This window comes from Gopherus flavomarginatus, chromosome 5, assembly GCF_025201925.1.
Source record: "Gopherus flavomarginatus isolate rGopFla2 chromosome 5, rGopFla2.mat.asm, whole genome shotgun sequence".
Classification (NCBI taxonomy): Eukaryota; Metazoa; Chordata; order Testudines; family Testudinidae; genus Gopherus; species Gopherus flavomarginatus.
The window spans coordinates 59,445,859-59,458,673 of NC_066621.1; the positions used below are offsets into that span (position 1 = coordinate 59,445,859).

At 44.6% G+C, this 12,815-nt stretch overlaps 1 protein-coding gene across 1 annotated transcript in view; it reads right to left on the reverse strand.

Moving 5' to 3' along the window:
- The window catches only part of SCUBE2 (signal peptide, CUB domain and EGF like domain containing 2), a 70,853-nt gene that overhangs the window by 2,534 nt on the left and 55,504 nt on the right, over window positions 1-12,815 (reverse strand). The window contains exons 18-22 of the mRNA XM_050955058.1: window positions 9,121-9,288; window positions 7,425-7,586; window positions 5,922-6,119; window positions 2,709-2,861; window positions 74-153 (exon numbers count right to left, since the gene is read on the reverse strand). Coding sequence (XP_050811015.1) covers window positions 74-153; window positions 2,709-2,861; window positions 5,922-6,119; window positions 7,425-7,586; window positions 9,121-9,288 — 761 coding nt within the window. The remainder of the gene's footprint in view (window positions 1-73; window positions 154-2,708; window positions 2,862-5,921; window positions 6,120-7,424; window positions 7,587-9,120; window positions 9,289-12,815) is intronic.

Genomic DNA, 12,815 nt, shown 5'->3' on the forward strand with positions numbered 1-12,815 from the left:
AAGTGTAATTTACCATTCTGTATTAATCTCTCCATTAATTCTCATAGCAAAGATTTAATAGAGGAAAATTTACCTTAAGTATCTCTTGATGATTTTCAGATGCATAGAGTCTACCATCCCGAACTATGTCTTCTATTAGCTCCTGGTAATCCTCTGTTGGGGACACATATAAGCATTCGCCTGTTAGATTCAGCTGCATAATCAATAAGGGCCAAATTCCTCCTTTAAACACACGAGTGAGCTGCTGGTGACTGGACGCAACAGGAAGGGTGGTGGGCTTGTAGGTTCACATTAACACCAAACATCTGGCTCTCAAATTAGCAATCTTTGGTATTTCAAATGACCTTCTATAAATACACTGTGCTATTTATTATGAGGACACAAGCTGAGCTATTCATCATCAATCTGTCAAAGGCAAAAGAAAGCAGCAGCAGCCTGGGACAGCTCTGTACTGTAACCATGTGGCATGCTTCAAACTTATTATGTTGCTAAAGAAATCCACACAAAATCCATCTTTAAATATTCTGAATCTTTTGCTGGCTTCTTCATATAATAATCAAAAACTTTCTTAAAGAGCAGTTACAGTTGATCCAGGGCAAAACCCTCCCAGGCAACAAAAGCCTTAAAAGGAAGGAAAGTCCAAGCTAAGGGCGAGGTCTTCCCCCAACCAATGAATTACCCACTGTCGGTGAGACACTGCAGCCAACCAGAGAAGGGCCTTCTGCTCCCAATAGGTACAGGGAAATGTTACACCTCGCTCACGCTGTCTGACAAAGCCTTAACTCCAACCTCACCAACAGTGACACAGGTGCAGAGGAGACATCTGGGGTGAAGCTCTGGCCCCACTGAAGTCAATGTGGTTTTTTTGCCATTGATTTCAGTGGAACCAGGATTTCACCCCTGGGATTCCAGGTGAAGGGCTGAGTTTTGGGAAGTTTCAAGGGTAAGCATGAGGTTGGAGTTAAGGGTGAAGGAGATGAATGTGTGCAGTCAGAGTCCAATGAGGCACAGTAGGCATGTACCTAGGGGTGCTGGCATTCTAGGGGTGCCTAAAAGTTACATGTGGATTAACAGTTCCATTTTTTACAGAAAACACAAAGGTCAGCTGTGGGGGGGGAGGCGCTAAAGATGCTGTGCCTAGGGAGTGTAAAGTGTAAATCTGGCCCTGTGTGCACTACTGTGTGTCCCTCGCACAGCCTGACCAGCTTCTTAAGGCTCATCGGATGTGCATCCCTGCCACCAAGGGAAAGATGCTGCTGACAGGAGAGGTTGTTGGGAGGAGGAGAGTTCCCCCACGTCCTCTCACAGCCACTGTGGTAGCACCTACAGGCCAGGTCCTTTTTGTGCTAGGACTTGACAGACATATAACAAAGAGATAGTCGGTGTCCCAAAGAGCTTACAACTGAAGTAAAAAATCAGACAACAAGCAGATATAGATTGGGGGGCGGGGGGAGAGCACAAGGACACTAAGAGACAGTACTGGTCAACAGACTAGGCAGTGGTCAGAGCATGCCAGCTGCCTAACCAATGTTGAGTTTTTGTAGGCAGCAGGCACAGTGCAGTTTTAAGGAGGGATTTAAAGGACACTGAAGTAGCTTTGTGGATATTTACAGGGAGAGGTTTCCATGCATAAGAGGAGAAAGTATGAAAGTTCTTGTTGGAAAATTTTACAAGCTGACAATCAGACTGTCATAATCTGCAGTACGGAGGTGGGAGTTGTTTATGTGCAATTACATCAAGTCCTCCGTTCATTCAACCACTTGGCTAAGTGAATTTAATGCCAGATAAGCACAGCATCATATTTTTTGTCACTGGAAACACATTGATTTTACAGTGCATAAATATGCAAAAACTTTCTGTGCTTAGATGCAAGCAAAGTGCATTAAAATAAATAAAAGCAGACTCTAATAGAAGTAAAGTCAGTCAAACTCAATGCTTCAATTGACACATCTTAAGAAATACTCCCCAAATCATGCAGGCATAAGCCTTGGGAATGGCAATAAATTCAGATGGAGACAGGGTATTGCTTCCTTCTGTGATGCTCCAAGTTTCTACAGACTTATCCCATACTGACCCAAAGAGCACAAGTATTCAGGGAACAAATCATGTCCAACTTCACCTGCTTACCAGGAGACCTGTACTTGAGTGCCAAGTTAACTAACAAAAGATTCAAAGGCTATTCACTGTTACTACTGTAATAACCTATTGCAAAGGAGCATCTTTTCCTTGCATGTTTTTGCATCTCTTTTTTACATTATTTACAATATTGTGAAATTAGCACAAAAAAAATGCTCTAAAACTTTTCCCAAAATGTTAATTTGCAGTTTGTGAAACAACAGGGCAAAGCAAGCCTAGGGCTTTGTATACACTGACATTTTTGCAGCTCCATCAGTGCTAGCAGAGCATGAATGGAAGCACTAGCATACACCAGCCAGAAGTGTTTTATCCACCTAGTCATCTAGACTGTCTCTGAGCAGAGTTTGACAACACAGTGGTAAAAATGCCAAAGGACAGTCTATGCTAACATTCTCATGGCCCACATGTTAGAGCAGCAATAAACATAGACTAAGTGTCAATGCCCCAAGGATTCCATTTTTTAAGAGTTCTATCTGTTCTATAATGTGCTCCACCTATCCTCCAGGGATTGAAAGGTTCATGCTCTCACTGTAATATTCTACAGTATTTATCACCTGTTAATAGCCACTTACCATCGTATGTTACATAAGGCACCTGGAATCCTTTGGCACTATTCCCTTCATTCGACTTGAACTGGATCCACAGTTTCTTAGACCTAGACGTGAAAGCTATAGGGCGTTCGTAGGTTTGGCAGGTTTCATATGTGGTCACAGAATTGGAGGAAGCTTCCAAAGAAAATGGACAATACGCAGCTGTTAGACAACTCTTAATAGGCAGCAGGTTTAAAACAAATAAAAGGAAATATTTCTTCACACAACGGTGGCCTTCACACCATCCTCTGGCAAGAAAATAACAGGGTTCAAAAAAGAACTAGATAAATTCATGGAGCTGGATCCATCAATGGCTATTAGCCAGCATGGGCAGTAATGGTGTCTCTAGCCTCTGTTTGCCAGAAGCTGGGAATGAGCGACAGATTACCTGTTCTGTTCATTCCCTCAGGGGCACCTGGCACTGGCCACTTTCGGAAGATAGGATACTGGGCTAGATGGACCTTTGGTATGACCAAGTAGGGCCGTTCTTATGTTCTTAACTCTTCAGTTACTTAGCGATTAAAAAACACATTAACCTATTGCGACAAAAATGCTTTTATGGTAAGAGAATAACCAGAATACAACAAGTTAAATAAGTGCAGTTTTCCCCCTTGTTTTACAAGCATTAGTGTGCCAAGATTTTGCTGTTAGTCCGAACTGTTTTGGGCAATAGCCAGAGCCAAATTCTGCTCTCAGCTACAGGAGGCCAACTCAGGGCCACTCAGAAGGGGGGGCAAGTGGGGCAATTTGCCCCAAGCCCCACATGAGCCCCCATGAGAGTTTTTCGGGGGCCCTGAATCAGGGTCCTTCACTCACTCTGGGGGCCCCAGAAAACTCTCGCAGGGGCCCGGGCTCCCAGAGCTTCTGCCGCTCCAGGTCTTCAGTGGCAGGGGGGACCTGCTGCCGAAGTGCCGGGTCTTTGGCGGTAATTCGTTAGCGGGGCGCCCCCGCCGCGGGTCTTGGGGGCTTCGGCGGCGGGTCCCAGAGTGAAAGGACCCCCCGCCGCTGAATTACTGCCGAAGCGGGGGCCCCCCGTCGCAGAAGACCCCAAGCCCCCTGAATCCTATAGGTGGCCCTGGGCCAACTTCCACCCAAAGAGTCTAATTGGAAAGGACAACTGTAGTTATTAGCTGAAATACTTTAGAGCTCTTTGCAGAGAAAATTCATCTTGCCTCTGGGAGGTGCAATCTCTCAGACAACAGGTTATCTGGTAGTGCGGCAGGCTGACTGAATCAGGAGACAGCCCAGCCCATTGCCCAAGGGTATGTCTACACAGCAAAAAGCTGTGCATGGACTAGCCTACCTGAGCTCGTTTGAATGGTGTCTCCACAGCACATGTAGAATCAGACTCAGAAATGTAGGGGTGGAAGGGACCTTGAGAGGTCATCAAGTCCAGCCCCCTGCCTGGAGGCAGGACCAAGTGCAGGTAACAAGCAATGGAGACAGCGCAGCACAGACCCTGGGTAGGTGTTCTGGTGGCTTGCTCTCTCAGAAGCCTGTACTGTGCTGTGTTCACTGCTTGTTACCTGCGCTAGCTGGATTCAGCCAAGGGTAGGCCAGCTTCTGCTGCGTAGACATATCCTGAGTGCAGGCACTGGGGAATCAGAGCTGCAGAAACTGAGGACTTGTCTGTGGACAGAGTGCTTGTATCCGATCTCCACAATCCCTTAACAGAATCATATCAGTTCTAAGTTCAAGCGTCTTTACCCCACAGGTGCTGTGCAGCTTGAGAGGTGTTACTATAGCTCTACACTAGCCCGATGAATGGTTTGTGGAGGTGGGGCTTCAGAGTGACTGGTCAGTGCAGGCTGTTTTTTCTTTACCAGGTGACCTGCAGTTTATAAGAGGGCCTCTGTGACCTTGATCTCTGTGAAGCAAATTGGAGGCTTGCTCATACCCTGACCATAAAACTTGGCCCCATAATTATTTTCATAAAATATTTTTTCTTCTTTTCTTTCAGCTTTTTTAAAATATATTGTTTGTGAGATGTGCCAGTGCCAGAAACTGAAATGGTGTCTCCACAGCACATGTAGAATCAGACTGAGAAAAGGAGGGGTGGAAGGGACCTTGAGAGGTCAGCAAGTCCAGCCCCTGCCCGGAGGCAGGACCAAGTAAGCCTCCAGCATCTCTGACAGGTGTTTGTCCAATCTGTTCTTAAAAACCTCCAATGATGGGAAATCATAACCTCCTTTGGAAGCCTATTCAAGAGCGTAACTATCCTTGTAGTGAAAAAGCTTTTCCTAATATCTACTCTAAATCTCCCTTGCTGCTGATAAAGCCCATTACTACTTGTCCCACCTTTAGTGGACATGGAGAACAACTGATCACCACCCTCTTTATAACAAACTTTAACATATTTGAAAACTGTTATCAGGTTCCCCAGATCTTTTTTAACTCAAGGCTATACAGGCCCAGCTTTTTTCAAACCTTTCCTCACAGGTCAGATTTTCTAAACCTTTTATCATTTTTGTTGCTCTCCTCTGGAATCTCTCCAGTTTATTCACATCTTTCTGAAAATGCGGCACCTAGAACTGGACAGCACTCCAGCTGAAGCCTCACCAGTGCAGAGGCGAGCAGAACAATTATCTCCTGTGTCTTACATACGATAATCCTGTTAACACACCCAGAATTATATTGGTCTCTTCCTCAACTGCATGACATTGTTGACTCATGTTCAGTTTCTGATCCACTATAATCCTCAGATTCTTTTCAGCAGTACTTCCTCATTAACCTCACCAGTTATTCCTCATTTTGTAATTGTGCATTTAAGTTTTCCTTCCTAAGTGTAATACTTTGCACTTGTCTTGATTGAATTCCATCTTGTTGATTGGCACAAGTGGAATGGGCCTCAATTCGGATGGTATTAGTATTTGATCGGTCCAACCTGGGCAGGGATCACCTAGAGGTAAAAGCACCCATAACTCTTTACCATTCATCAGCCCTTACAAATGCTATATGAAGGTTTCTCACAAAGATCAATGACATATTTCAGCTTTAGGACCTCGATTCATCGGGATTTCCAAATTCATTGTCAAATGCAACCTATATTTCTCTACTCTTTAGAACTAGGCTTTAGGTGACTGGCTTTTAGTTTATGCACCAGGCATGGAATAAGCAGGAGAATTCTGTTCTTCACACTGAGGTCCATCGGAAAAAGACAGACATTGTATGGTTTGGAAGATATTTCAGACTTACAACTCTTTCGCATCACCAGGTAGTCTCCGCATTCATCTTCTATTGGCAGAAATATTTCTGGAACCACAATCAGAATGCGGCGCTTCGGAGGTGGATTTATAATCCATGTACATTCAGTGTTCGCAGGGTAATTCCCAGGATAGTTTGGGGATTCAATGTATCCAGTAAAATCTCCAAGTTCACCTCCACAGTGTCGATCTGAAAAAGGAACATATCACCCAGGGCCGGGGCATGAGGAGAGGGATATCTAGAGCCCTCTTTACAGTCATTGTCAGCAAGAGCAACAGACATATGAACCCATTCCTGTTTGTATATGAAACAGGTGCACTCCTCTGTCAGCTGCACATCAAACTGGTCCCTGCTTTTGCCTCTGTTTCTTTAAATATGAGATCAAGTCTGAAAAATAAAATTAGGAGCAGAACTAGCTATTAGCACAGAGGCATACGGTGGCTGAGGCAAGTCACTTGCAAAGGAGATGTAAAACATGACCATGTCAGAGTTCTCCACTCCCTCACATCCAGGGTAACCTTTTTATTCTCAGCTTTGAACAGGGGTAAGTAACTACACAGGGTGTAAGGTATTGGAAATTCAACTATATGGTGCACAATGTCTGCAACAGCTCAGAACAGAGTGACTTCTGCCCCATACATTCAGAGGGTGCGGTGTGCATGCCCCATAAACCAGACCTGCTCCACTGGCTGCTGTCGAGGAGATGCAAGGCCATGACCTTGAGTCCCCTCCCTGCCTCTTTTGAAGAAACAAATGCAGAAGAACTGGGATTCTGACTAGCCCCTGTGCAGGATGTTTTGAACACTCTTCTTGTGCACCTGGGCAGGTCTAGGCACTAGCTGCCTTATAATATTGTTAAGGCTGTGGCATGCCCTACGTTTATAAAGAGATGCAGTTACTAGAAGCAGACATATATAATCAGGGTTTCATCAGAGAATTTTCTCTTCCCCTCATTTTCCTTGCTTTATGCCCTCATCTTCCCACACTGCAGACACCACTATTCAGAACCCAACTGGGACTCCCTTGAGGACCTGTTCTGTAATAAGCTGGAGAGGTTATTGTTAAGAAGCCCAGAGAGCAAAGCGAGTTGCCTGAGCAGCATTCCTCCCTCACACTTGCCCAGGGACAGAGAAAAGACGACTAAGAACCCAACCAAATCTCTTGCATTACATGGCAAAGCCAACATCTACCAGCAGTACCCAAGCGTGGCCCAACACTCCCAGGGTTGATCTTTCTCATGTGCAGACTGGCAAAATTCAATTACTGGTAGCGCAATAATACTACATGCCTCATTCACAGAGCTGGATGCCTCTATAAGTTATCTGGGGACGTAACTCATGTGTGGTGTAAACAGGTGCAACTCCTGTGACTTCTCTGTGGTTATGCCCACTTGTACCAAAGCTGAATTCGATCCCTAAAGTCCTCATTTTGGATGCTAATGACTCTGGCCTTTTTCATTTCTAACTGGCTGAGAAATCCATGTGTGATACTTACTTTTACACTGGGTTATGTTTGTTGATCCATCAAAATCAGTAGTGGTGTTTCCAGGACATGAAATACAATAATTTTGACCAAACTCAGGTTGGTAGGTCCCAACTGTGCAGCGAATACACCGGTGAGTTGTAGTATTATAAAAATGACCAGGTGAACATTGAACTGTAGGGGTTTGTAAACATGTAGTACAGTTACAAAAGTGCTATTATGACACTAGAAAGTAGTTTTATATATGTTTTTATAGGGCTTATTATAAGCTAAGTAAATAACTAATGTTATACTTCCGTGGAGCTACAGCAATAAAAGGAAGGTGTACTAGGCTCCTGACTGCATTTCCAATATAATAGCTCTTTTTGTGAGACCACAAATATAGCTCACAGTGCCACATGCTATTTCCTGTCTAGAAGTTAGAAACAGAAGAGAGAAAGAGAAAGAGAAAGAATGTGTATCTGTCTGTCGGGGGCAGGGAGGGGGAGAGAGAGAGTAAATAACAGATAGTGAGAAGAAGAATATTTCATTGAATGGTCCAGCCCTGGTGATTTGCTATGAGTAAAACTAACTGTATACACATATGTATGATACATATATCAACTGAACAATTCTGCCACACTTAAAGTACCATACTGCCTGAACAGTCTTGCTGAAATTCATTGACTACACTACTCACTATAATTAAGAGGAGAAGGATTTGGCCCTTCACGATTTGTACATTTGTTTTTGCAGGTCTTATGCAATGCTCAGTGAGTTATATTAGAATCATGCATTATAACCCCTGCCTCCTGGTTACATATGTCTCCTTAACCTTTTGTAAGGATGTGGGGCAAAATCCTGCACTGGATTTACATCCATGCGTCTCCACTAGAACCAATTTTGATTACTGTTTGCAAAAAAATATACAATGCTGCTTACAATAAACCTATGATTTTAATGCAAATATTAACAAGAAACTCCTTTGTCATTAAAATACCATCACCACAGGATTCTCATCCTAGGTCACCGGCATTGGGGATCAAGTGCCAATTATGTGGAACCTCCCTTAACTCAAGTTTTCAGAGGGGCTTCTGACCCACATGCTGCCCATTAATCATGCTCCAGAGCATCCTGGCCAATTCCATTTTTAGCCTGGTCATAAAGGACTCTCTTTCTGCAGGAGCTAGTCAATGGTTCTGACTGTTGCGGATCCATCTCTCAGAACCTACTGCTCTTTAGTCAGACCCTAGGTTCCTTTATCCACATCCCTGGTTTCCAGTCAGCACATAATTAACATTCTAGCCAGTTTGGGTACTTTGGCCTCTGTGATCCCAAAGGGTTAGTGTTGCTATGATTGTGTGACTCCCTTGTGCATCCATCCATTCTGGTACTAAGGGGACCATCTTGCTGCCAGCCATCACACAGAGACAGTCAGCTCTCCTTTGTCCTTGAGATTAATACCTGTTTTTTCCTATGTTCTTTCCTATCTGTCTTCACAGATTGTCATGACAAATCATTGACCAGGTTCAAGATATCTGCCAGACTATCTAGTAGTCCCAAAATGCCAAAAAACTTGAGATGTAAGAGAGCTCCCACATGACTTGAGCCAGGGGAATGACACTAACGTGTGAGAATTCTGGGAGATAATAGCTTTAAAGAGGGGATGTATTTCGCCCTTTAAACTTTAGAGTTCATGCAGTTTCATTGTATCTCTTCCTGATCTTACCTTTCGTCTCGCAGTCCTGAAACATTGATGCACTGCTGTATTTTGTTGTCAGACCTCCTCCACATGGAAAGCAGGATGTCCGGCCAGGTTCAGGTTGGTATGTTCCAAAGGGACATGGCAGACAGGGCTTGAAGCCATCAGAGGAATATTCACCCAGTGAGCACTGACCTAGAGGACGTAAATACACATTAGCATAAACCTGAACTTCATGGAAGCTGTCAGGGCCAGCTCTTGCTTTTTTGCCACCCCAAGCAAAAAAAAATAAAAAACTGGGGGGTCGGCGCGGCGAAGCAAACCCCCCCAAACAAACAGAGAGAAGGGGGGCAGCCAGGGCTTCAGTGGGGTGCTCACCATGCGGCCCCTCCAGCCGTGCCGCCAGCCAGGAGGGCTCTGCATCGCTCCAGGTGGCTGGGAGGGAAGGACGCAGCTGCACTGCTGAGTTTGCTGCAGGGCATTCCCCACCTCTGCCCTCTACAGGGCAGCCAGAGCGGCAAACCAAAAAGAAAAAGAAAAAAAAAAAGGGCACCGCCCCTTGGAATCTGCCGCCCCAAGCACAAGCTTGCTCGGCCAGTGCCTGGAGCCGGCCCTGGAAGCTGTATCATGGCTGAAAGAGTATTACGCACCCGCTCCTCAGCTAGTGCAAATCATTTGAAGATCTGGTCATAAGTATGAAGTATGAAAGTCTGAAACCAATTTTATGCAACAAATCATGGGTTGAAATAAGATCTCAATAAGTACGTGGCTGGAATCATTTACAGGCTTTAATACAATGATGTTTGGAATAAAATTGGTTCTGTTTGTGCTACACGTTGCCTCAAAATTGTAGGATAACATTCCAGCCCTTTTTCCTTCTGTCCCCAAAATGGACACAAATGAAAGCAGGAAAAATGCAGTATTACTTTGCATCCATTTTCTTTCAGCCCTAATTGCCTGCACTACACACAACTCTCTGGGCATGTGACACAAGTAATCAAGCAAGGGAGGCTGCCAGTACAACCCACAGGTGGTACTCCGAAACAAAGTCCCACTCTGATCCACTATTACATGGAGGGAGAGGCCTGCTGAGCTGGAACTCCACAGATTTTAGGGAGCCAGAATTAGGGACAATAGTTGCAATTCCAGTGTAGCTCTGTTCCCCTGCTGCCTGTGGCTTCTCTCATTCAAATGGAAGCAAGAGACAGCACCTGCCCCATAGAAGTTGCCTATTGTAACATCAAAATGAACATTGACTGGTGCACAAACACTGGTGAACTCTTCAGTGAACCTGGTCTGAGGAGTTTCACATTTCATTATAAAAGAGTCTCTCATGGACTAGCCCACTAATAACATTTTTAAGTCATAGAGCTGCAGATTATGTAGACTCTCCTGTCATTTTGTTAATGAGCTCAGAGTCTATAAAACAGGCAGCTGAACTAACCTAGCCCTGAAACTATAACTAGCAGAAACCCAGATTTTGTAGAATTCACAATTTATTTTTATTCTATAAGATGATTATTAATAATAATTAGTAATGAAACAAACACTTTATTACTGTATCGCCCTGAAACCGCACTCCAGCTCAGAGATTGTGCTAAACTCATAGAAACACATACTGCACCACAGTTCATGACTCAAAATACTCTTGCCCTCAGATTCTGGGTCTTTGATATTGTCTCCACTTTAAATTGCTTTGCTCTGCTACGATATGAAGGTAGGATTTACCTCACGGAACTGATTCTCTATAGACTCTGTTGGATCCTTTATGGAAATCTCTGAAATAAAATCTGTCTTCAAAACTTTTAGCAAGCAATTGATTTCAATGACAGTGGTAAGTAATTACACTGCTCTGGGTGACACAGAAAGTGCTGCAGTTGTTCAGCCACGCTGAGAAATTTTGTCCTTTTAAAGAGCAGTTGCGATAATAAACAGTTGTTAGTTTTAGTTTATAGCTCCAATAAATCATTCCATGAATGGCTGTTTTGTTAAGGAGTTAAATTAGCCTTGGCTTCATTTCAAAATATTTGACTAACAACAAAAAGGGCATTAACTACTGGTCATGATCAATGATGAAAAATTTTGTTTATGGCTAACAAATTCAGTTTAATAATGAGCTTCTCCTTAGCATATTATAGGCAGAAGGTAAAGTGATGTTATCTGGCTCATTATACTGAAATTGAATGGTGAAAAATATCATCCTAATTCTTGACTCTAATTTCTCCAACACAAAACACTTTTATCCAACCTTCTGCATTTTGTGGATACCCATTCATTTGCTCCTGGCTCTTTTCAAGTCTCTCTTTATTTTATAGGTATTTCTGTAGCACACATCTCTGTAGTGTCTGTGAGCCCCACAAATATTAATGAACTAAACCTCAGAACATCCCTAAGAGATTAAAAAAAAACACAGACTACTTTCATTTTAGTGACAAGAAAAATGATCTACAGAAGAGGTTAAGGATAGTAAGGTTCATTTTGAAAAGCAGCTAGCCAATTTAGGAACCCAGAATCAATGACCACTTTTGAAAGTCAGGCTAAGTCACTTGCCAAGATCACACAGGAAGTCTGTGGCAGAGACATCTGGAACAGAACCCTGATCTCCTGTAACTCAGTTTTGTGACCTAACTGTGAGTACATCTTTCCTCCTAAGTGCTTCTCCTTTATTTATTTATTTTTTTTTTTTGCTGAAGTTATTTTACTGGTTTAGATTTCATTTTTTAAATCAGGTGTGACTTTTTATTTCCAGACTTTTCTTAGATCTCTAGCTTCACATTATACACCCCCTAAACAAAGCAGGGCCACCCAGAGGATTCAGGGGGCCTAGAGCAGGGCTGGGCCTTCGGCGGCAATTCAGTAGCAGGTCCCTCTCGGAGGGAAGGACCCGCCGCCAAATTGCTGCTGAAGAATGAAGCGGCAGCAGTAGAGCAGCCTAAGTGCTGCCGATCGCCACTTTTTTTCCCCCTGCCGCTAGAGGCGCTTGTACTCACCGGGCGGCGCTCCAAATCTTCAGCAGGACTTCAGTGGTGGGTCCTTCACTCGCTCCGAGTCTTCCGCTGCAATGAAGGACCTGCTGCCGAAGACTCGGAGTGAGTGAAGAGCTGCCACCAAAGTGCCACCAAAAACCTGGAGTGGCTCATGGGGCCCCTGCAGGGCCTGGGGTCTGGGCAAATTGCCCCATTTGCCCCTTCCTCTGGGCAGCCCTGGAACAAAGTAATGGCCCAATACAGTCTTTAGATACGCACAGGGAGCTCAGTCAAAGCCTTGTGCATCCATCCAAGGGCAGAAGCTATGCCCTGAGACCAGGGGCAGCTCTAGCTTTTTTGACGCCACAAGCACAGCAGTCAGGCAGCCTTCGGCTGCTTGCCTGCAGGAAGTCCCCAGTCCCACGGAGTCAGCAGCTTGCCTGCGGGAGGTCTGCCGGTCCCGCAGCTTCAGCATACCCACTGCCGAATTGCTGCCAAATCCACAGGACTGGCAGACCTCCCACAGGCATGCTGCCGAAGGCAGCCTGACTGCCGCCCTCACAGGGACTAGCAGGACGCCCCCCATGGCTTGCAGCCCCAGGCACGTGCTTGGAGCGCTGGTGCTTGGAGCTGCTGCTGCCTAAGACTCCACAATGTATGTGATCACACAGGATATCTGAATGAAATCTACTCCACTGGATCTCTTTTTCTCAGCAGCTTTGCCATTTGCACATTACTTGTCTTGACAAATCACTT